Source organism: Molothrus aeneus, chromosome 3 (genome assembly GCF_037042795.1).
Source record: "Molothrus aeneus isolate 106 chromosome 3, BPBGC_Maene_1.0, whole genome shotgun sequence".
Lineage (NCBI taxonomy): Eukaryota > Metazoa > Chordata > Aves > Passeriformes > Icteridae > Molothrus > Molothrus aeneus.
Window position 1 is genome coordinate 10,473,028 of NC_089648.1, and position 25,299 is coordinate 10,498,326.

At 41.6% G+C, this 25,299-nt stretch overlaps 2 protein-coding genes across 6 annotated transcripts; one reads left to right on the top strand and one right to left on the bottom strand.

Moving 5' to 3' along the window:
• Positions 1-188: 188 nt before the first annotated feature.
• BIRC5 (baculoviral IAP repeat containing 5) lies at positions 189-1,513 on the top strand. Its single transcript, XM_066546253.1, has 4 exons — positions 189-552; positions 640-749; positions 865-982; positions 1,212-1,513. The coding sequence occupies exons 1-4, from the start codon at positions 439-441 to the stop codon at positions 1,290-1,292; spliced, it is 423 nt and encodes a 140-aa protein (XP_066402350.1). The 5' UTR covers positions 189-438; the 3' UTR covers positions 1,293-1,513.
• Positions 1,514-2,243: 730 nt separating this feature from the next.
• DZANK1 (double zinc ribbon and ankyrin repeat domains 1) lies at positions 2,244-25,259 on the bottom strand. 5 transcript variants are annotated; one of them, XM_066546255.1, is made up of 21 exons: positions 25,170-25,259; positions 22,572-22,696; positions 21,780-21,933; positions 20,600-20,717; positions 20,214-20,310; positions 19,340-19,452; positions 18,702-18,787; positions 17,303-17,420; positions 16,316-16,429; positions 15,286-15,378; positions 13,306-13,428; positions 12,421-12,582; positions 11,579-11,807; positions 7,986-8,089; positions 6,762-6,833; positions 5,759-5,852; positions 4,861-4,949; positions 3,722-3,802; positions 3,062-3,189; positions 2,627-2,701; positions 2,244-2,467 (listed from the first exon to the last, which is right to left on the bottom strand). In XM_066546255.1, the coding sequence occupies exons 2-21, from the start codon at positions 22,678-22,680 to the stop codon at positions 2,347-2,349; spliced, it is 2,280 nt and encodes a 759-aa protein (XP_066402352.1). In that variant the 5' UTR covers positions 22,681-22,696; positions 25,170-25,259; the 3' UTR covers positions 2,244-2,346. The 5 variants fall into 5 exon arrangements, 4 of the variants coding, with proteins under 4 accessions (XP_066402352.1, XP_066402355.1, XP_066402353.1 ...); XM_066546258.1 differs by having other exon boundaries at positions 15,265-15,378; XR_010783319.1 differs by having other exon boundaries at positions 2,428-2,467; positions 3,058-3,189; positions 15,265-15,378.
• Positions 25,260-25,299: the final 40 nt, after the last annotated feature.

The following is a 25,299-nucleotide window of genomic DNA, read 5'->3' on the forward strand; positions in this document are numbered from 1 at the left end:
GTCCCTCGTTTAACCGCAGATCCTCAAAGGCAGTGAAGAGATCCTCGGGGTGGGAGCCGTGGCTTTGCAAGGGGTGAGGTTCTTCTAAGGTACGCAGTGAAACAAGCGGACAAACGGTGTTTCCAGCCCTCTGCTTCCCTCTAGTGCCTCGGGAGCCCGGCTGCTGGGTCACCCGAGCTGCGCTTGAGGAGCCAACACCGCGCTGCCCGAGGAGCCAAGCACTGCCTAACAAAGCACGGCTGTCCCAGCAATAAAGGCGGAACCTCATCCTTTCCTACCGGGGGAGCAAATCCCGACTGTTTCCCGAGCTCTGATTCGCTGCCACAAGGAAAAGGCTTCCTTTGGTCCGGCTGCGCGGGCGCCCTGAGGGCTCCGTGAGGGCGGCGGGCCCGCCCCGCTCCCGCCCTGCCCCGCGCGCGCAGCCGTTTGAACGGGGCCATGGCGGGCCGGGAGCTGCTGCCCGAGGGGTGGCGGCTCTACTTCCACTCCGTCCGCGCCGCCACCTTCCACAACTGGCCCTTCACCGAGGGCTGCGCCTGCACGCCCGAGCGGGTGAGCGCGGGGCCGGGGCGGCGGGGCCGGGGCGGCGGGAGCGGAGCGGGGCCGGGCGGGCGCTGACGGCCTCCCGTGTGCCCGCAGATGGCGGCGGCGGGCTTCGTGCACAGCCCCAGCGAGAACAGCCCCGACGTGGCGCAGTGCTTCTACTGCCTCAAGGAGCTGGAGGGCTGGGAGCCCGACGACGACCCGCTGTGAGTACCGGGGCAGCCGCTGGCGGCAACCGAGGGGCTCGGCAGGGAGAGCGTGTGGCTCGCTGGGAGCTGCTGCCTCCTCTTTTATTTTCTCTTTCTTTTCGCCTCTTTTCAGGGAGGAGCACAAAAAACACACTGCGGCCTGTGGTTTTCTTTCTCTTCAGAAAGAACCTCCTAACCTGACGGTGCAGGAGTTCCTGAAGCTGGAAAAAATGCGAACGAGAAAGGCACTTGTACGTACACGGCATCTTGGCTTTGAATTGTTCAGCTGGCCTCGTTCCTTGCCACAAGGCTTTGTGCAAAGTGCTTTGTTGCATCCAGGCTCGGGCTGCATCAGCCGCTGTTCCCTTTCCTGGTTCTCAGCCATGCTTTATGTAGGATGTATCCTGCTTTCTCCTCGAAGCTGAATGATACTCCGCTTAGTGGTAGACAGTAACATCGTATTATTTTTACTCTTTGCAGAAAAAAGAGGTTTCTCAGCAGATGACCAAGGTTGAAGATAGAGCCAAGATCCAGCGCTGTAGTATAAAGAATCTGGCCTAGACTGCTGCAGCTTCATAGTTGCCAGTGACACCTGTCTTGTCCACATGCTGTGGTACTGCCCTGTGACTGAATGGCCGTGTTTCCTGAGGCTGCTTCCAGACTGGCTGTCCCTGAGAAGCAGAGGGAATTCTGCTTCACTCCTCCCACTCTGTCTGGGAGGTACCTGGGGTTTGATGCACTGCATACAAAATCTTTTTCTGCAAGGATTCTCCTAATTTTCCTGCTGGTTTTTAAAGGATTATTATTTGTGGGTTTACTTTTTTTTTTTTTTTTGTAAATCTACCTGTTTAGAGGTATTGCTGTCTTATAGAGATACTGGTAGTTCTGGTGCTAAAACTTGTATTTCTCATAGGAGCTGACGTGCATTTCCATGTTTGTACTGAATATATCGATGCTTTTAGATACTTTGGGACATAGAAAGGAGAAGGAGTTTAAAAAATACTTCAGGGATTTAGGATTGTGGCTAATAACATTGAGTTATACCACACCTTAGTGTGCCTGGTATTCTTGTAAACTTCTGTTTGTAGTTGGCTGCTGCCTCGTGTTGATGCATTTATAAATAAAAGTTGAAGGCAGAACAACAAAGTAGTTTTACTCATTTTTCTGGAGGACAAGACTCTGACCTTTACTGCAATGGGCTGCAGTTTTAACATCAAAAAGGAAATTAAGCTCATCAGTTACAGCTTGCAGTGCTGTTGCTCAAGTGTCAGTGTTCATCAGGCATTACAGACATTTCAGAGACATTGAAATATATTTGTGCCTGGGAAGGTTTGGTTTGTCCCTTTGCTTCAAAAGGAAAAGAAAATTTGCAGGATAGAGTGCAGTCAGAGGGGAATTGTGCTCTGAACTGCTGGAAAGGAATGGGGGAATCTTGGAGAAACTATCTGACTGTTACAGGGCCCAAGCTGATCCAGGGTCGTGGATTCTGCAGACAGAACTGGACACACGTGGTCAGGTGCTCCCAAAGTCAAAGAACCTTCAACTTTATTTGGGGATTAAGTTTGCTGTAATAACACATTGATGAGAACACTGTTTCCGTGTCACATAAGTTTGTTCAGTGCTCTCTATCCACACTTACTTGGAACAGGGAAATAACCTTATTATCTCCAGCTGCAACAGCCAAATCCAGCGCTGAGTGCCCTGCTGCATTCTTCTTTTGCACACTTGCATTGCAGCTGTAAATACAGAACACATTGGTTTAAACTGCTTCAATTCAGTGCACTTATGATGAAGTGGCTTGTAGGTGAATGTTGATGTGGAGTAACTTTGGAATTTCTGGATGCTGCTTCCCTCAGGGACACAGGGCAGGCTCTGGGCCCAGCCACAGTACCTACCCTAACAGGGCTCGGATGCCCTCCTCTCCCTCCAGTCCCAGCAGAACTGCCTCGTGGAGAGCTGTGTTCTTGTGCCTGCACAGGAGGAATGAGCAATGCACTTACTACCTGAGGAAACTTGGCAAATAAAACTTAGGAAGATGAATAGGAGGGTAGAGAACACATAGGAAGTGTGATGTTTAGGCTTTGGTGATGTTTATCACATTAAATTGAAGTAGGTGGAGGAAGGAAGTGAATAGAACAGCAGCTTTTATAACAGAAGTTATGAGAAATCTTCAAAGCTGGCAAGTGGAAGAGGGAGTGTGGATAGTGTCCTTGAAAGGAACATATTTGTGGAGAAGAGATGGGGTTTAGTTTTCTCTGAAACTGGAGCATGTGTGATTTCTTTTGTTAAAAGTTGGCAAGAGCCGAGGCAGAGGATCGGAACTCACTTACGGCCCTGACTGCTGGTGACTGTCAGCCCCTTTCTGCACCAGAGGGGAGATGGCTCCTGTGTGCTTGTTCAGGACAGCAGCTGTGAGGGCAGGGCACTCCTCCTGGCTCAGGGAGTTGGGGTCAGCTCCCTGGAACAGAGCACAGGCAAAGGGGGCTGCTAAAACCTCACAGATTCTTCAGCTTCCACCTCGCTTTTGTGTTAGGCCAGTTCAAGTTGGCAAATGGGCTTTGTGCTCAAGACAGAGGGAGGTTCAAAGTGTGTTGTTTTGCTTTTTTCTGAAAATGTTTGTCCTAGCTCAAAGCCAGAGTTAATGTGTGTAACAGTAGCCAAATCAGATCCCAGAGCAGAAACACAGAGATTATGCTTGCCTTTGCTATACAGAGGACTTGATCCTAAATTATAAAACTAATACTTTTTTTTTGTTTGGCTTTGACAAACCCAGAGTAGACTGCCTTATCCACTGACCAAATAGAGATTTGGGGAGATCATCTGTAAATGTAAAACAGGCTCCATCTTCTCTAAATGCTCTTTCAATCTGAAGCCTGGTATTGCAAGGCTGTTGTCTCCTAATCATCAAGCTGAAGTTGCATTCCAGGCTAATGTTCATGCAGTAGACAGCCAAAGAGTTGAAAAAGGAAACTCCAGCAAGTGTTACTTACATCACTGAGCAACTGTTCTATGAAGGTGATTCTTCCTTTCCCAGTTTGACCCAGCTCATCCAGCAGCTGTCTGGACTCTGGCTGTGGAGACACAACAGCCAGGAACATTTCACACAGGGAAAATACAAGTAAGTGGGCCAGATTCTGCATGGAATGAAAGTTCAAAATGCACACTGTGGCAAGAATTTGATGTATCTGAGCCTCAGTTACTAATCCCTGACTTCTTTGGGAATGTCTTTCTGAACCTGAGCAAATGTTGGGTAACCCTGGCTAATATCTCACTACTGAGGTCTTCATTCAGCAATGTGTGTCTGCAAATTATTCACTTTATGGCAATGCAGCTCTCCAGGGCTCTACAAAGATCTGCTCAGCACAGTAAAATTAAACATGGCTACATGTTTAGGAGTAAAGTTTGAAGCTTCCAGAACTTGTGGAAGTATTTTGTTTTAAAAATATGTATGTTTTGCCTCAGTGAATTTACTAAATCTTAACAAACAAACAACAAAACCTAAAACCTTTTCCTTTTATTTCTTCCCAGCTTTCAACCTTTTCTTATTTTGAAAGCTCAGTCACTTGGCCAAGCATTTTTATCTCTGGACTCATCACAGAGCTCTGTATCTTCTCCCACCTGTTGAGTTGGCTGACTGATCCAAGCTTAGATTAATGTACATTTCCTTTTTGAAATTTTCCATGTCATTACTGACAATCCCTTTAGTAGACAGTTCTTCCAGGAAATTTGGTCTCCAGGGGAAGTGAATCCTTGCTTCTTGAATTAAACTAGGCCTCTATGGAGTTAAATGTTGTAAAGTTAAGGGAAGATAATAATACCTCCATTTGGTGTTGCTTCTGAAAAAAAATCTGTAAGAGAATCACTGCAACAGTCCTTAGGCTAATGCAGTGTCAAAATTGAAAGGGTTCAAAATGAGAGAAAAAAATCTAATTAAACTCTGAGAAAAATAAATTAGTTATTTTCAGTTCTGAACTAAATGTCACCAATGTCTAGGTTTTATATTAAGTTGGACTTTTATCCCCTGCCCCCAGTCAGGATTAAAACCTTTCTATTTTAATGCCTGGATGCCCTCCTGCATGTTAGTGCTGCTCTGTGAATCTATTTTCCTGTATTTGCAGAGGATACTTACAGAGAGCTTAGATTCCTGTCCCATGAATGTTTTTGACTTGGTTCTCTTTATTTTGCCTCTTGAATCGAAGAGATTAGGATCATCTCTGCCTACCAGAAATGAAAACAAGTGTTAATTCAAAGCAAAGTTAGTATCCTAGCTAGAACTTGGAGCAGAGATCTGGAAATAATTTATCCAAAATCAAAGCAGTATTTATCAGTTTTCCACATGAGAAAGTGATGAAATACTTGTTGCAGTTCAAACTGGTTTTAACAAAAGGTTTGCACAGCTCCCAGTGCAGTGACTGCCTCTTGCCAAGCCTCAGACTGGAAGCACAAAGTGGATGAATCTTACATGTGAATTAAATATGTCAAATGATGCTATAGGAATTCCTGAATTGTAATGCTGACTTTACAACTGGTTGATTTAATGAAAACCTAAGTCCAAAATGAGATGCCCAAAATGCTGAGCTGTTACTGACACCAGTGGGAGATTGCAGTTTAACAACATCTCTACATGAATGTATTTCATAATTTTTCATCTCTGTCAAATGTGCCAGAGCTGGCAGTCCCTGGCAGAGCTCAGAAGTAGAGATAATATTGATATTTATGGTTCTTCTTGTAAGAGAGTATGTGAAACATCTAAAGTTTTAGTGCTATAATAAAAGCACTGCTGTGACCTGTGGCTGCAGTTCACTTCTCTCCTCAGCTCTCCAGGGATCAAGTTCCCAGGAATTTTTGAAAGCATCTGTACATTGCTTAAATCTCAACTTGGACATGTTCTGAGACTTAAAAGACCAACTTAAATAGGCACAGAGTGTTTGCCTGCCTTTGTGTTTGAGCTTCCAAGCACTACTTCTGTATTCCTCACTGCTCTATTTATGGTCTACTGTAAAGACAGGGAGGAAAAAAAATCTCACCAAAATTAGTCTGACTGCCATCCTGTCCATCTGTGAGTTCTGTTCCAGCACTCAGGTAATTGCTGAACTTCACTGCTCTCTTAGGATGAATATCCTGTAGAATCATCAAATGCAGGCAGTTACTAAGATTATCATGTAATGCTGCTATAATGTTAGTGGCACAACACTTGCCTATGAGAAAATACATAGGCTATGAATATCAGTGTCAAATTACCACAAGACCTTATCATATGTAATTAAACTCTGTTTTGAGGCAAAATTATGTAGCAATTTTTTCTGAACCTTGTGTTAGGTATTTCTTTTGATTTAGAAAAAAAGTGATACAACCTCAGTTAATGAAATGAAGATTCTCATCTAAATGAAAGTGTTTCTACCATTGGAGAAATTCCACTTCTGAAATGATGTGATACAGTTTTTTTCAGGCCTCACATGGCAAGGTAAGCTTTCCAAGATCCCACACAAGAGATGCAGTCCGAATTTTGGATTTTTGAAATGGTAGATTTTCATCTTGAAAAGCTGGAAATGGGGATGTTGTGATTTTTGGAACATGGTAATTCCTGAGATAGAGATTCCAGATTTTGAATAGACCTAACTGGAGCTCTGACAAAAGTTATCTCCAAACTATTGCAAATTACTAAGCTTAATTTTTAAGAGCACACTTTGCAGGCTGAAGGAAAGCAGGTTCTGAGATCAAAGGCTAAGAGGTGCTAGAATCATCAAACAACATCAGCTGAAAGAAGACAGTTAATACTAATAGCAAACCAACAAAATGTGAGATGATAGCAACATAACCATGAAGTCTGGCTTAATCAGATAAAGATACCTGTTCATCCAGCTCCAACAGAGAAACAAAAAGATTATTTTCTCTGAAGAGGTAAGTTAACACCCTCTGAACAAAAGCATTTCTTGTTTAGACCTGAATTTAAAATATATCAGCATTACACTGCTCTAGTGACAGCTTTAGATCAGCTGCCTCTCAACAGGCCCCATCCCCTGAACTGACCTTTTTAACAGCAGCAAAATTCAATGTAATGCTGACTTCATAGTCATCTTCAGAGATGGTGGCACAATTGATCTAAAAGGAAAGAGCAGCCATTAGGATATCTTAGCAAAAAAACCCCACAGAAGTACTTTAAAGAATAATTCTTGCTGATGGTGTTTCTTGTGCAGCCAATGCACAAAATCACAGATGTGGCCTTTGCCTCCCTGTGATATTGTACCAACACTTCCCATGTCAATGAGAAAGGGGCAGGTGTGTTTTGAGAAACTGGAAATTTCATAACAACTGAAATCCAAAACTGTCATAAGGCTGCATTTCATGGAAGTCCAGTCATTCTCCACTGAGATTTTGTAGCTGCATAAAAGGCTGTGTTGTTCTTGGGACTCCCAGATCCAGGAGAACTGGTGGCCGCTTTAGTGACATCAGTCTGTATTAAAACTTTGGTACCTTTGTGTATCAATTCCTTGAGACAGTACTGCTGGCAATAAGTCTATGGAAGTCATACAAAAATGAGTGCACAGGGGATTGTAAAGAGGTGGAATGAAGATTATATTGCAGCTGGTCAAGAATTTTGAGGTAAGGTTGAATATATTTCTAATCCACATGAAAAACTGAAAAAGCAGCATTAAACCCAGAGAGTTGGCATCTGCTTTGAGCCATTTGTTACTTCTGGGGGCACTGCTTTTAGTAAATAATAAACTAATAAACTAACAAAAGGCCAAGAAGCAGCAGGAATAGCCTTCCCTAGGCAATTTTATATTCTTTGAATCCTCTAGCAGAGGAAATAAGTTGCAATAGACTGTATCTCAACTCTATTAAGCAGATATTCTCTTGTAGTTGCATTACAGCTTCTGGACATCCTGGTGCACAGTAGGTCTCAGTGAATATAGAAATCAGATAGCAATTATCTACTGGAGTATCTATTCCTTAGGAAAGAGTCCTAGAAGGTTTCCACCTTCTTACCATATAAAAGCAGCTGAGCAAAGGATTTCTCACTCCCATTACAGCTCTTAGGTTAGAGAATAGAAATTGCCATTGGAAAAAAAGCAGAAAAAAGTCTTCAGGAGAAGACTAACCAAAAAATGGAACAACCAAACAAGACAAATGACAAACAGATCAACATCTAAAGAAAAGGGAGACATTTACTTTTCCAGTGTTTATGTAGCAGCCACAATAATCTTTTCATGACCCTCCATAGGGAGATATTGCTCACAAGCTCCTTCCTACCTTTCCCATTTGAGGTTCTCCAATCAGTGTTCTGAATTCAAGGTTGTTCTGGGCATAGCTTCTTAAATGAGCACAAACATGATCCAGCTGTTTTCTCCAGTAACCTGTTCACAGGGAGAAAAATCCTTAAATGTGATTAACATTCCTGCTAGTCAAGTGATGGAAGATTTAAAAGATAGCACAGTTTCATTGGGATAAAAATATTTAGAAAATTCATCTAATAATGAAAATGAGAAGGAAGTTATACCCTAAAAAGCCAAGTGAAACACTGTTTTATCTGTAGTTATAATTCACCCTTAGGGCCCTCTATTCACAACAAAGCCATGTCTTGGAATGATCCTTAGGAGTCAAAACTGGTTCTATGTGAAGGGAAAAATCTCACACTACTCCAGATCATAAGAAAAGAAGTAAAATATTACAATTAAGCAATTATGTGTTATTGAACTGATTTTTAGTTGATTTGGGATAACTGACAGGGAACAATAATCCAAATCTGGAAACTGCAAACACAGAAACTCAGGATACACAACATTTTGGTCTGTGTAAATTATCCTCCAAATGAATTCCTTTCAATTCTGTATGTAAGAGCATATTAAAAGCTTAAGCATTGCTGCTCTTTTGCCTGTCAGGATTGCTGGGAGAGAGTCAGCATTCCTTTATGCTGATAGAAGGCACAAACCATGAGGGGCTGAATGTGCCTGGATTAAAAACTCATCTTAAACCATTTAGAGCTTTTTGCATCTCCTGTCCAGGCAATTCCACAGCTACATTTTGTTTTCATCAGAGAAAAAAACAAATGGACTTGTTCTCATTTTTAACTGATTGTTTTCAGGATCTGGCTGATTTTCTTTTTTAGCATCCTCATGGTAAATACAGAGCATGATTCATTTTGTTGTAAATAAACTGTGTAGGCTTGGTAACCTCATTTAAACTTACACAATGCAGCTGCTCTGACCTTATCCTTTCCTTCATGTTAAGTGGAGCTTAAAACAGTGAAAAGAGACCAAGCGAGAAGGAAAGTGCTGCTCTGGCTTTTACAAGATAAAGAAAAGGCACAAGGAGTTTTGTGCTTGGAAGACTCTAGGTTGACAAATGATGCTATGACAAACTAAACCAACAAATCTTACTTGTTAAGCAGCTTTAAATGAATAGAAAAAGAAGGATCCATAGAACAGCATAAATTGTTCCCAAAAACTAATACAAGCTGAAAGCAGTGTTTAAAACATCCAAAATAGACTACTTGCTGAGTGATCTCTCCATAGAAGTCAGTATTATTTGCAATAAAGTGCTTCACAACTAGCCCAGATCCCCAGATTTTATTTGAAAAAATCCAGATGGTCAGGAACATATTCTTGCATGGTTGATGTTCTATTAGATCTCGTTATACCTATATCACACTGATTTAACCTTTGTTAGAGTAGAAAAGGGAAGTTCTTTGTAATGTTTACCTGGTAAATGTCTTGGTTCCTGTTCAAAACAGACTGAAAGTACAGCAAATAAAAGAAATACAGCATACACCAGAGGATTAGTGGTTTGGTACTGCTGTTGTTTGCCCCTTTCTTAACTGTTAATTTTTTTTTTTTTAATCTTCACACATAAAAAGGTTAGTTAATAGTTGATAGGGTCAAGAAATAATAACCTCCACCATTTTATTTAATTGCTTGTATTTAAAAACTTGAATATCAAATGTCTGATCCTATTTTAATTGAAGAAATAATTGTCATATTTGACATAAATAAACAAGATTTTCCTGGGTGATAGTGCATGGTCTTGTTGATACAGATAGTTTCAAGCCATGTATACGACTCAGCATGAACTGACTGTAAGAGACATTTATTGATTTATGGAATGAAATTAGCTCCTCAGTCCTTGGCAGGATCTAAAGGAGAATACATTACACAGTGCAACTTCAACAAAGTTACCTCCGCTAAGTGGATAAAAGTCAAAAGAATTCAAAAGCAGCTCAGAATTTCTGCCCAACCTTTCCCAGTGACAGCAGTTCTCACTCACAAGTCAAGAGCTGTGTTTCTGATGAAGATATACAAATATTCAGTGTGACTTTGCTGTTTTCTTTGCACTATTAGGAGCCAATCCTGTTTTATTTCTGACTAAATTAAGCTCCTTGACATGTTGAGTCAAGTATTTCCTACAGTGATGCCTAAGAGAACATGTCACATTTCAGAGGAAGGGAGGAGGAAAACAGATTTCCCCAGATTATTTTGAGAATTAGAGGCCATCTGAATACAGACACACAGAGTCAAAAGAGGAATTTCTAACATTCATTACCAACTTTTACTACCCAATAGAAAATTAATTCTGGTAACAGCCTGAGGGGTTGATCATCTGATTGCTGAAGAGAGCTAGATGAGAAAGTGGATCCAAAAGAGTAACTGCTCCTCTAAACCAGGGTTTGGTGCTGTAATGATTTAAAATTAATTCATCCTGTGGATTGCCCAGCTGGACTGCCCTGTGAGATTAAAGACAATTTTGCCCACTGAGCCATTTATTAGATCCCTAATTAATACTGACTGTCTTCAAGGGTTTGGGATCCAGAAAGCTCAAGATTTCTCAGGATCGTAAAACTAAAACCTCTAAAAATGGCAAGCATTTAATGACAGCAAGCAGCCAAGTGATTCCACAAAGAACAAAGTTGTGGAGGGATAGAATGTAAGAGAATAGCACAGAAGGTAGTCTCACCCCTGAGGAGTTGCAGCTGTACTAATCACCAAAGATGAGGAACAGGCCTGCCCTTTAGAGGCCACAGCTGTGTCCAATAACGATGAGTGCTATAGAAGGGTGGGTTAGCTGGGTGAGGAGAGAGCTGGAGTTTGTTGGCTGTGCTGTGAAAAAGGAGCCAGTGCTGTGAGGAGCTGCCCATGAGACACCATTGAGAAGGTATGGGAGATTTATGATAAGGTGACAAGACAAAGAGACCACAAAACTCACTGTGAAAGACAGTTGTCTGCACTACTGATACTGCTCCTACTGTAGTGTGTGAGAGGAAAGGCTCTTCAATGAGTGATGTGTTTATAATCCTATTATGAATCCCTTCCTCTAGTTCAGTTTTCTTTGCTTCTGAAGCTTCTATAAGTTATTCCACAGCAACACCCCAAACAAGTTGCTCATGTAGATGAGCTTCATCATATGTTTAAGAGCTCTGACCCTCTGTGCCTCAGAGTTTTGTTTATCAGTATCCCTGCAGGTGCCATCACAGCTCTGCCTGAAGTTCACATGGTAGGGGCTGGGGAGGCTGCTGGGAACTGGGAGCTGTTCAGTGGTTTCCAATTCTCATACAGGACACCTGCCTCCAGTCTTGTGGCATCTGAAGAAATCAAAGTGCTACCAATTCAGTAAGGCTGCACAGGGCTCAGTAACCCAAATTTTGATATTGATGATAGCTTTATTTTAGGTATTGGTGGAGATCAGTGATTGAATTCTAAGGCAGTGCATTTACAAGTGGCTGGTGGAAACACAGACTTCTAAAGATGTGAATCAGTGTCCCATTGATGCCACATTCCATACACTATAATACTTTCAAGAAAAAAAAGCAAGGTCATAAATTGTTTAGAAATCATGAACTCAGAACTTCTAACCTTTTCCAGGACTTATGGCTGTCAGGAGAGGCTTATGATCACTCATCTTTTCCACCTTTTCTTTTTGTGAAATCAGCTCAAGCTCCTTCTTTTCCAACAGTTTGCTGGATGGGTAAAAAAGTCCAATGGTTTGGGTTCCTTTATCTTCTCTTTCTGTTAGTTGTGCCCTTGATTTGGGCAAGGAAACAGGACAAGTTTGCCAGGCAACTTGAGCTTGTAATAATTTTGCCTGTGAGGGGTGGAGGAGAAGGGAAAATATAAGTAATATAGATATAATTCAATGGCTTACAAGCATAACTGACCAGAGCACCAAACTGTAAGGGAATGAAAAAGCTACCAAGAAGAATAATTAACAATTTTTAAATTTTAATTAGTGCATGGTCTGTAACAACAATGCAACTTATCACAAATATTCAAGCAAAATCCAAATTCTTCATGATTGCCAGAGATGCTTTTGTAGGGCAAAAGCTGGCCTTGTTAGGTATTGGGCTCTGTCTTAAAACAGTTTAAAAACAACTACTACATTTGTGTGGAAGAATACCTTGTATTAGCAGACCATAAATAATTCACAGCCAATAAGATAAAACTACATGAAGAGCTAAGACTTTTGAAATGCTGGCTGTTTCTCACTTTGCCATTTACAAAGGCTGGATTGAGGTCTTGGGCTGAGGCTGCTTTTCAGCAGAAAGCAAAACAAACATTTTTGCCCTCCTTGTGCTCCCAGCCCACAGCATTGTCCCAAGGAAATGGAATTCCCATTCCCAAGGAATGGAGCTGTGCTGATCCATCCCCCCAGTGGAGCAGCCTTTTGCTGAGTTCAAACCTGGCTTTGTGTGTCCTACCTGGGAGGATGCCAGGGGGTCCCCACGGTCCATGGGAGTGCCAGGAGAGCTCTGTCTGGATGGGGGCTCTATGTAGACACCACAGCACACACAGAAGCGAGCATAGGGCTGGTTGCTGGTCCCACACTTGGAACAAGTAAAGTAGGATGGAGGAGGTCCAGGCTGGAAAGTTTATTGCAACATTTGTCACTAGAGAAGCATAGGATGAATGACTCGGGAATGATAAGGGCAGAGGAATAAATTAAAAGGAAGTAAAGTACCACCCTGGGTGCCCTAGTACAGTACAGGACTAATGGTTATTTATGCATATAGGGAAGTGTTTCAAATTTTATGTGCATTCAGCTCACAGAGAATAAATTCTCATTGAGTCTGATCTTTGGTAGAAGCACTGTACAAGGGGAAATTGTTTACAGTGACTGTAACTCTACTGAGCAGCAGTTAGGTACTTGTTCTTACTGAAGTTAAGGAGGCCTTCAGTCAAAACAATTGCATGCATCATCTCATATCTGGTAATTGCCTGTGAGGTGATTATAGCCCAGAGCTGTTATGGGAAAACTTGCATTGGGTCAGCCTGTACTTTAACCTTTGATGCTGAAGTTACTTTGCCTGAGCACAGGGCTGTTGCATCTCAGCTGATGCAATGACCTGGTGCCTGTTGACCCATGATAATTTGTTTGCAGCCCTAAACCCTGGTGTCACAGACTGATGTGGGGTCAGGACGTCATCTAAGCCGATCATTTTTCCACACCCAATCCTCTCTGCTCTAAGCAAGTATCTCGATGAGAACAGTGTTTACTGACTGGCAGGAGCTTAGCACAGAGCAGTGTGGCACTGCAGCAGAGAAGCAGCCCCAGGACTGTCCCCACAGGCAGCAGGAGCACGTGCCTTGGCCCCACACCAGGCACAGAAGCGGGCGTCGCTCTGGTTCACGCCGCCGCACTTGGAGCACGGAGCTGTCTGCCCTGGCTGCCCCTGCAGAGCCGGGCACGAGTCTCCTCCAAACGGGGGCTGATGAAACAAAAAAAGCATTAGGCACAAAATGCTCTTCGTGAAGGAAAGTCCACCAGCCTCGTAAGGGGAAAGAGGAGAGCAAGCTGCTCTGGCAACATCAAGTAATATTCAGCCTAAAGGAACTCTTGCAGCTTAGAGTGACTTGGATCTAACCTATAATTTTCATTACAAAAACACAGTAAAATGTAGCATCAATTAATTTGAAAATATTTTTAGCAGAACTAGCACTAAAAAATAGTGTGCTTTTAAACTGAGTATTTATTAATAGGACTCTATGTATAAGTCCAGATGAAATTAAGATGGAGGCTTCTGTACTGACAACCTTGCATTTCCAAATCCAACACACAATTTTCCTTGTACCTTTATTTTTAGTAGTATGGCAGGGAGAATGTGTTCAGGCAAAGAGTTTCCTCACAGTTTGGAATTTGCTGCATAAATATTTTTTTGCACTCTTTTGCCTTGTGCAAATTATATATTACCCAACTTTTCTACAATTAACTTCTATGAGTAAGCAAAACAGGTTTTTCATCTGAAACTTCCAGAGCTTAAGTACAGATCCCATTTAGGACTTAAAAATGTTTTGTTAGGTTTTGCCTTAAGGCTTATGCAGTTTATTTTCTCTACAAGTCAGGAATATGGATAGGGGACAGAAGCCAAGGAAAATTATTTTGATTACACCATAACAGCAAGTAAGCAAACACAAAATAGCCCTGTTTTAATCTGTGGCCTGCATTGCAATTTGAACAATGCAATTTGGGGGTTCAGCTGGAAAATAAAATTTAGAAAAACACAAGTCTAAATATGTTCTAAATAGAAATTATTTAATAGCCATTCATAATGATATCAGCATTATTACTATTATTAAAAATACTATTGTTATCACTAATTCACCACTATTATTAGCAAATTTTCTGATTACTATTAATAATTCTTAGTAAACATTTAAGTTTCTCAGCTAATACAGGTCTCACATTTGAGTCATATGCCTAACTACATATGCAGCTACATATTATCTACACACATTTCTGCATTCAGTGAAGCAGCCAAACATACATTTATCTTAGGTAAGTACAGAATCCTGCTGAAATTCACTTTGAAATGACACTCATGTGGCTATACAAGAGACTTTTGCCTCTAGCTATGGACAGTTTTAGAACTCAGGATATTAATAATTATAATCAGAAGATTTTAACTTGCAAACCATTCTTGTTCTATCATTTTTGTATTTACCACAACATGGAGAAGTAAAATGTACCAGACATTTTTCATACAAGATTTTTTTAGAACTGAAAATAAAATTCTTCTAAGGAACCAAGCTAAATGGGGAGTTGAAACAGAGCAATTTTAGGGTAATATTTCAGTGCTTTTCTCACCTCTGTGCAGAGTCACAGCCAAATACAAGCATGCTAGCTGTATGCATGTAGGAGAAGCAGCAAGTGGAGATAAGAAAAATAATGTAAAAGTGGAGATATGAAAAATAATGCAAAAGCCTAGTCTATTTTCAGAAAATAACTGAAATCAGTGTGAATGTTGTTCCTGATGCATATACTCAAGTTTTCCATTGCAATTGGAAGTAATGTGGACACAAATAAGACTCCCTTGGAATCAAGCCTATGCATTTTCTAAGAGCATTCTGAGCTTTCTCAAGGGCGTTCACAATCCTGACTTCCATGTCAGAAACTTGAAGGTACATGAGACACTCATGTTTAATTGGACATTTGTGGTGGAGCTTCTGTGGGAGGATTGGGCTTAAATGTCACATTGGGAAGAGAATCTCTGCTTTGGTACTTCAGTTTTCAGAGATGAAGGATGTTGTGCTGTGGTTTGACTCACCCAGTGTGACTGAAGCCTTACCATCTGTACTTCAGGCAGTTTGCTCTCACAAGTTGCACAGTGCTTATGGTGAAGAGGATTCCCTGTGCCACACACCTGACAAATGACTTTGCCCTTTTAAACAGAGAGAAAACACATTTCACAGAGTATTTGAAAACTGTCAACAAAAAGACAGAGAAGAAGCCTTGATATTACAAAATGCTGTGGTTATTCAGCCCTGCAGATAGAGGATGTCCTTCAAGTCTGAGCTGTTTCACACTTTAGTCAGGCCATGTTGTCCCTCATCACATGGGGACTATTTTAAAAAAAATTATGGTACAGTTTCCTCAGGAGATTCAGTATCTCCAGGTCTTTGTATACTCTGGTTTCAGTTTGCTAGTCACTATCCTCACAAAAACCAGACAGCCCAATATCTGCATAGACCATTATTAATAATAATTTAATACCATAATACTATGTGGTGCCTTAAAAGACCTCTGGTGGTGAGTTGACCCTGGCAGAAGACCAGGTGCCCACCAAAGCTGTTCTAATACTCCCCTCCTCAGCTGGACAGAGAAGAGAAAATATAATGAAAGGCTCATGAGTTTAAGGGCAGGGAGAGATTACTCACTGATGACTATAAGGGGAAAAACAGACTCATCTTGGGTAAACTTACTGAATTTATTACCAATGAAAAATAAGGAATCAACCAAATCTCAAAAAACACCTTCCCCCAACTCCTCCCTCCTTCCTGGACTTAATTTTCCTCCTGATTCTCTGTCTCCTGCCCTCCTCAGCAGCACAGGGAAATGGGGGTTAAGGTCAGCTCATCACACATTGCCTCTGCTGCTTCTTCCTTCTCAAGGGCAGTATGTCCATGTCTTTCTTGTACTGGGGAATCCTTAATCCCTTTTTCCATTCAAGCTGTTTTAAATCCCACTAACTCCTAAAGCTGTCCATAATGTAATTATACGAAGCCGGGTTGGATCAAAATATTTGTAATGAAGTAATCTGTTAGAAAAATGCATGCCAGGAGTTAAATCATTATTTTTTTTTTCTTATTCTCAATTACCTTTATGCAGATGCTGTTTTGGGGCTGCAGCTGTGGAGCTATTGGTGCCTCACAGATAATGCAAGTGGGTGTATTCATTGGCACAAGATGTCTGCATTCAAGGCACGGTGCCATCTGAAGGAAAAGCCACCTCACAGTTATGTTAAGGACCACAATGAGATCATTAAGGTCATCATGAGATTTCAGTATTTTCCTATCTGGAGTCTACATCAGCAGCAAGGTCATTGGAAACATAGCAGTTGACTGCAATTGATGCTGATACTGACCTTAAAGATCAAAGGGTCATACTGAGAAAATATTAAGACATCTGGAAAGTGAATGACAGAAAAGTACTAAAGTAATTTTCAATAAAATGAAAATGATAGTATAAAATATAGTAGGACTGGCAAGGTGCTGTGGTTCTTGAGGGGACCTGTGAGAAGGCTTTCTTTCTGTTTCCAGGAAATTACAATCATATTATTCCACTGTCACTCACTTCACACAGGTAACTGAAATTCTCCTAATTATGAACCTAATCTAAGGAGGTGGTGAATCTCAGTCATTACTTAAAACTACAGCATTTCCCAGACCAGAAAACTTTCTGATGATACAGGAAGGGAAACACACCACTGACTTGTTAGATCAGTCTTGGGAAGAGCTTAGAGAAGACAGTTACACACACCACTCCAAAAACTTGGTGCATATGCCCACACATGCCACCATTTAAAGTTTCAGGTCTGGTAGTATTTCCTGACACAGGCAAATAATTTACTTTTTCTTTGTTTTCCTTATTAGAATACATGGCCCTTGAAAAAATCAATTTCACCCATTGTTGGAGAATTTAATTGGTCCAGTGCTAAAGGTATTGAGCAGAACAAAGCAATTAGAGCAGAACTTTGAAATGAAAGTGGGAGTAGGTAACAGGTTTGCCAGCACTGACTGTGTAACTTGCAGAGGCTGCTGTTCTTTGCAAGGATGATGTGTGGACTGCTGTGATGTTTTGCTGACCTGTGTTCCTTCGGGGACTGGGAAGCGCTGGAATGGCACAGGGGGGACAGGAGATCCACATTTCTGGCAGAAGTGAGCCAAGGGCTCAGACAGGCGAGGGGCAGAGCAATGTGCACATCTGAAAATAAAGCAAACTGGCTGAGCTGGGTTTGGGATTGCACTGCTGCATAATAATGAATAATCTGCAATTGGCTGTGACAGGACTTAGGCTGCTGATTTCTCAGCAGTGGTGGAACACCACACCATGCCCCAACATCCATGATATGGAGGTTTGAACTCCAAACAGCTTTGCAAGGTAGAAAGCTGACTGGTCTTGGGGGTCTCTGTGGTCATGATGACCCCGAGATGTACCAGTCTCTTTTCCCAGCCCAGTAGCCAAAGGATTCTTCTGTTCTGGTTCTCAAGGTTGTTTATTTGCTGTTATCTATAACATTCTTTCCCTGGCCTGCTGAGGTCTGTTCAGCAGGTCAGTCAGTGGCACACTGACCACCTTCAGAGGTGATGTTATCTTTTTATACTAAAAACTGTGTGTATGTTATTTACAATAATTTCCCAATAGCTATCACCTATGTTAGACAGTGTGTTTCTACTCTAAACCAATCCAAAGGTGCTACCATCACCCAGAGGATGGAGGCTAGGAAGAAGGAGAAAAAAGGACAAGGCATACCCAAATTCCTCCATCTTGGGACCCTGAGCCCCCATTCTAAAACCCCAAAATTCTACTTTTCACCCTGTGACAAACTAACTATCATTCTACTTAAACTTTGGTGGCTTGTAAATCCTCATTCAAGGTTGGTCATTTTTTCCATGGGTCAAGATCAAAGGCACAGGGGTCTTGGGCTCTATGCCAAGGTCTCTGAGCCCCCTGGCAGGGGCTCGAGCCATCCAGGACAGCCAGAGGGATGTCCTGGGTTCTGACAGTCTGGCTTCTATGGAGTTTCATACTTTCCTCCTCATGATGGGAGGTAAACAGGTCTCCAGACAGGCAGTCTGTGTCTGTCAGGCCTCACTGCTGCACCACGGGGAGCCACTGATGTAGATCACAGAACTTTTTCAATCCTGATAAGCATTAATGTTCTGTGAGACTACTCCAGTGAGCAGTGTTCACGTACAGCACTGAGGGTGTACTATAATTTGAAAAGACAGTTTATCCTCTGATCCTATGGGTGTTAGGAGCTTTTTCTAAGGGGTGATAAGACAGCTGATAACTGACAGTTGAAAACTACATTTAAGAAACAGAATTTTCAAAGTCCTATCTAGATTATACTCTGTAGCTATGACCCAGTGTCTGTGTTTGCCTTCCTTATTTTTATAGAAGCCCACAGTATTATCAGCTTGGTTGCAAAAGGATCAGATATTTTTCCAAAGGACAAGTATGTTAAAAGGAGAAGCCACTTACTTAAGGAAATCTGTTTCACTCTGGATCCTTGACACGTGTGTGCTTGCTAAGCTTTTCTGGCTAGTCACTGCAGAGGAACTTGCAAACTGAAATAGAGGTAATTCTTTATGCTTTAGTAAGGAAATATTTGCAAAATGCATAGAAAGATAGAAAAAGCAGCTAGTGATGCAATTTGAAATAAACTGCACTGAAGTGCACTGCTTTGAAGAGTATCTACCATTCTTGATTCCCCCATTAGCTGAATTAAGGACCCATGGCTTCTTCCAGTAAAAATAAATCAATGCCTTGCTACATCCACCACAGCATTATTGAATATTGAATTTTAAATATTAACTTGCCAACAAACAGCAGTAAGTATTTGCTAACTGCAGATTCAGGAATGTATTATAAAATAATTAGTAGAGATGCAGTCAGTGCTGATTTCCTTTGCCTGGTTTTGTCCATGCTGACAACTATGTCCTGCTTTGGGCATTCCTATTCCAGTGCATCATTACCATTACATTTAAATCAGGACTGTAGAATCCAGGCAAAGGCATTAATAGCTGAGAGAGATCACAAATCTTCACCTTCTCCTTTTTTTAGACCTCTGTCCTTATGACAGCCTTGCAAAGTTTTCTTCAGCTTACCCCTTTGCTCACCTGTAATAACTCCACTGGTTGTGCTGAGGTGGATTCCTCTCTGTGCTCTGTGGCTCCCAAACCACTGGCAAGGAGCTGAGGTCCTTGAGGGGATCTTTGAGAAGGCTTTCTGTCTGTTTCCAAGATAAAAATTACAATCCTGTTATTCCACTGTCACTCACTCCATGCTTCAGTTAACGTATATCTGAACAGGAATGTTACATACTCTATTTAAGCATAATTAAAAACATATTTGGCCTCCACATTTTGGGTTCAAATAAGCTGCATGGAATTACAGGAAATGGAACTAGAAGAAACCCCACACCTCTCTGATAGAGATGACTTTTGTGTTTTAATTTATTTACAGTTTTCTTCCTTCCTGCATGGTAAAAAAAACCCAGCTCCTGAGAGTAAATTAATGAGTAAACATTAATACAATTACCTGCTCTAAAACAGTCCCATTGCTGTTGCCATGGAATAAGAGACTTTATCTACTGAGAAAATCTGGGTGAAGCTTTCACTTCTGCTCAGTGTATTTATTTTGGAATCTTGCTGCAAGCAAACATCAGTAAAGAAACTCTGTAAAGGATTTGCAATCCCATCAAGTTAACAGCATCTTCTGGCACAAAGGGAAATAGAGACAGGGCCTTGTTGTGCTGCTGAGAAATGAATGACATTTTAATATGTTTTTAAGAAGTCATGTGAAATGTATGGAAGGTAAATTTTGTTCTCTATTTGCAGTGTTGAGCAATCCAAACTGGAATTTCCAGAGGATGTTCTGTCTTCTGAGAGGGTTTTGAAATTACCCACATTTTACAAGTGGTACAAGAGGAAAACTCTATGCTATTTTCTGCTAGAACAGAAGACTATCTCAGTTTTATGAAGTGGTACTTACCTTGAAGGTCTTGGGTTGTTTCATCCCAGGCAGGCTTGATTTCCACATTCAGTCTATTCTTCTTAGGTTTTGTAGTAAATGTTCCACCTTCCTTATTCTAAAATGTAATTCCATTTGAATTTCAAATAAAACTTTTGCTTTTGCTCTAATCCTCTCTTGCTATAGTTATTTGTTAAAAATTTAAAAGTACATCCTTAAGGTATTTATTTTCAAAGCAAGTATGTTAAAAGCTTAATTTTAATATTACAAAAAGGATCAAAGCAGCAAAGATGTGCAATAAGAGAAAATAAGATATGTGAATAAAACTGGCAGTCAAAGCTTAATATCTAAATAATATCATATATACAGTATTTTATACACAAGGGGTTACAATTTCCAAAACTTACCTGTGTGGCCATATCTTTTAGGAAATTCTTGTCATCATCTTCAACAGGAAAAAGGAAGTTTGGTTGCTGGTACTCTACCACAAACACCTTTGTCACAACTGAACTCTCCCTGTAGTCCCTGAAAATCAGTATTCACAAAGCTAAGAACCTGCCATGGACCTGTGTGCTGCAACAAGAAAATCTCTGATGGATGTGGCTTATTAGATGGAACAGCCCTTCCAAGCTTGCCAGTCATTATTGCAGTAGAATCCTGAGCAATATTTCTTTGATAAAACAACTGTCATTCTCTAATGCCTATTAAATTACAGCAGTGGATTGAAATTGCTGTAAATGTCCAAATCACTCTTGCATGATTTATTGTTATTAGTGTGAATCTCTGAAAATGTCTTAGTATAAGCAGACTGTAAACAAGTGTTAATCCAGGCAGTGATGGCAAGAAAATAAACCTAGGCCTAGGTTTTGTGTGTTATATAAAGTTGTTATTGCAGTGCAGGCACAAGCACAGGCTGGCTGCAGGTGCTGCTAAAGGGAACAGCAAACACAAATCTCCAAGTGGAGTGGAAGCTCCTGCTCCCTTGGAAATAAAAGATAAAGCAATACAGTACAGACAGAGAACTGATGTGTCCTCTCTCTGTCTCTAAGCATGAAGCTATTTTGGACAAAGTCAGTGGTTGTGCAGTAAAATCCAATTTTCTTTCAATGTATTGTATTTTTGCTTCACCTAATGTTGTACTTAAGCTGTGAGGTTCTGTGATCCCTTGGGAGAAATGAAGCAAATTCCTGGGAAGACCAGCTTCTATAAATCCACAGAACCACTGGATGACCCCAGAAACACCAGCCTGGTTTCTCTGGTGTTTCTGATGGTCACACTCCCAGGGAGGAGCTCTCAGGACAGTACATCAGCTTCTCACCCACAGCCTCTGGGATCATTGGACACCCAGAGTCCAGGAGATAACACCCAAGAGGTTATCCAACCACACAAAACATGGACATCCATTTTAATGGATAAAAATTATCCTGAGAAAGCCAAGTCAGTGCCATTCATGAGGATCATTTAGACTGCAAACTGCCTGAGGAAAGGCTCATCTCTCACCTGCAGGGTATGGAGTGCTTTAAACAACACAGAGATGTCTGTCCCTTGCTAAAACAGGACTAAAATAAACCAAAACAGGATACTCACTTTGTAACTGCCAGGGCCTTGACCATTATTCTCCCCTCTGGTAATATGATAGGACCCTTATACTCCAAGGTGTTATATGGCCCATAGCCAGGTTTCCTAATGAGCTCTGGTTTACTTCCATCTAAAGTGTAATAAATAGAGGCCTCAGGTGTATCTGAAAGAAACAGAAAAATTAATTCCTCAGACTGTAGGCAACCTTGGAAAAACAAAGTACTCACTAATGTGCTTGATTTTTGTCACACAAAGAAAATAAAGCAGTTCCATAAGTGACCGAATGTTTGGGATCAAAATTGTTTCTCCCATGAAGTATCAGTTACTCAACAAAAGCAATTTCATTGTAAGCAATATTTCTGACAGCAAAGTATCTGTGAAATGATTTTGCATTGCAAACATTGCAGCAGCTTGTCCATTCCAATGACAGAAAGGGTATTTTCTGCCACAGCAAAAGGTGACAATTCAAAAATTGAAATGACAATGTTGGGAGTGAGCCTGGCACATGATTCTTTCAAGCACTATTTTTGCAGTCAAAGCCAAATGCAACAGCTTAAAAGTTTGGCCTTGGAAGCAATTAAGACAGCTAACACATATACTTTTTATGTCAGTAATATTGTTTGGATGCATTAAATTACATGCAAGTATATTTGGTGCATCAAACCTGCTGGTCAATTTTATAAGTTCCTTAAATGCACATTCCAAACATCATGATTAAATGTGAAAAAAAGTATAAAGGCCAAATATTTCAACTGGACACATAAGTACAGGTTTGAGGTGGGGTTAAACTCTTGTTCATACCTGATTTTATTTCTATGAGAGTATTTGTGTCTATTTCCCGTTGAGCTTTCCCTGGAGGTGGGATTCGAAGTGGGATGATCTGAGGAGCTGAGACAGAGCCAGCTGTCATTTTTCCCAGCAGTGATCTTTAAAACAGAAAAATAAAAAGGCAGACAGTCATTTTCCTAAAAAAAAAAAAGAATGCACTGAGAAATAAAGTCTTTTAGCATGACTCCTGGTCTTTGTTCCTCTTGAAGAGAGAACACTGGATTCTTTAAACCATCCTGTGACTGTGATTCCATGTGTTTGATCTAGAACAGCTTCAGCACCTCATGTCAGTGACACATGGAAGGAGTAAGGGACAGGAATCTCCACCCTAACCATGTCAGATGTGAAACCAGCCTCATCCACTATGGCCATCTGAGTAAGTACAGGCTGCCCTGGAAAGGACTAAAGAAAACCAGCTGTTTCTTAAGCTTATGCCAGTTATCATGTGAATCCAGAATATATCCATGAAACAGGTGCCAAACCTGATTTATCCTGATGTACATAGTCATGATCACGCCATGTAATTCAAGAATGCAAAATTGCATTTGGATATGATGACATTTTAGAAAACAAACATATAACATACACTCGAGATCTTGGGAATTGATGCTCAGGGCCAGGAAACACATCTGGGTTACGAGGATTTGGTTCTGTCACCAACCCTCCAGTGACCCAGGGACACTCCCCAGCCTCTCTGGGCAATCTGTCCCAGTGCTCCTTTACAGGCTGAGGGTGAACCCTTCCTATGGGAGCATGGAACTTCCCGTGCCCCAGATTCTCTCTGTTGCCTCCTGCCCCATTTTTGGGCACCACTGAGCCGAGCCCGGTCCATCCTCTGACCCCACCCACCAACCATGGGCGGATCAGCTCTGTCCCTGACCTGAGGGGGCGTTCAGCCTTTCCCTGATGCTCCCAGCTGCTCCTGGCATCCCAAAACTACAGCGGGCTCCTGGGGAAACCCAGAGCACTGGGAATATTTCTCTGTTTGCTCCGGGGTGCCCTGACCCTCAGGGGAGCACTGACTTTGACCCTCATTCATGGAGAAAGTTTCCCAGACTTCAAGATAAACTAGAATCCACAAAAGTGTGAAATAGATTATAGAGAGCAGTGTAGGTGAATCACTTGGTGAGAAATTTTGGGATTTTTAGTATGTCGTGGATGGAAGCAAGATGGAGGGCACAGGGTGTTGTCCTGGGCTTCTTCTTCATGCTTCTTCTTCCTCCTTCTCCATGGGTTTGGGTGGCATTTTGTAATTGGGCAGAAAAATCCACATTGCAGGCTCTTTGGAATCAGTTATGTGATTTATGTTATACAATAATTTGTGCTAAAGGAAAAATAAAACCACAGCATCTTGTGTACCAAGCCAGTGTCGGACAAATAAAGAATGGAGATTCAAACACCAGGAGGACACTGTCTCCAGGGATGTATATTTCAAGGGATTTTTTTGTCTGACAAGACCCCAGCAGGAGGCATTTGATGGGCATCATCAGAAGTTTATGCCAGGAAGTTTTCACCTGACAGGATTCCAGGAATTATCCACCGCTTCCAGGAAATGCAGCAGCAAAAAAGAAAAACTATGATAATATGCTAAAATATGCTAAAGAGCCCCCTTCCAGAGCCCAAAAGACTGTATAAAACAGACCCCTTCAAAATGACATTTCAGAGACCCACAGGGACTTTGGTGCAATAGAGACCAAATCCTGAGTCTCCCCAAAACTGATTGTGTGGCTCAGAGTCTACTCGCTTGTGGCTTTTTCCAAATTTATACTTTGATAATTTAGTACATTTCCTTAATTATTAAATTGGAGTATTCATTTATAACAAGTTATTACGTTAAAAAGGAAAATAATCTAAGTGTCAGCTCTTAATTGGATGGTTTAGTCTTAAAAGACCTTGTAACAAGAGATAGTTTGTCAGAGACATGTTTTATGAAAAATCCTTAGGATTTTTTCTCCTGAGAAGCTGAGGCCTCAGGAACAAAATGTAAACAATGATTATCTGCTGCTGTGGAATGCAACAGGTGCATCTGTGATTGGTCTCATGTGGCTGTTTTTAATTAATGGCCAATCACAGTCCAGCAGTGTCTCTCTCTGGTCAGTCAGACTGGTCAGTCAGGATTTTGTTATTCATTCTATTCTTTCCCTTTCCTTGCTAGCCTTCTGATGAAATCCTTTAGTATAGTTTTAATATAATATATATCACAAAATAATAAACCAGCCTTCTAAACATGCAGTCAGATCCTCGTCTCTTCTCTCATCCTGGGACCCCTGTGAACACCACTACAATAGTTGGCCATTTTGTGCCTTCTAATAAAAAGCTGCCAAACTCACCGTAACGAGACTTTTTTACTAATAAGAAATAATAAACACCTGAGTCCGAACACCAGTTTCTGTCTCAAGTGCCTTCAATCCAAACCCAAAAAACCCAACAACTAACACCCCACAGGCTCTCTCCGGCCTTTTGGGATCGCATCCCTGGAATGGGGACGGCCCCGCCGGCACCTCGGCCCGCTCCAGGGCGCCGCCCCCACACCCTGCCCTGCTCCATGGCGGCTGTCCAGCCCCTGCTCACCCTCTGGATCCCGCTCGATCCCGGTCAATCCCGGTCAATCCCTCTGGATCCCGCTCCGTTTCCAGGGACGCCGCTCCCGCCCCCCATTGGCCGTTGCCCGGCAACCGGCCCCTCCCGCTCCGGCCGTCGC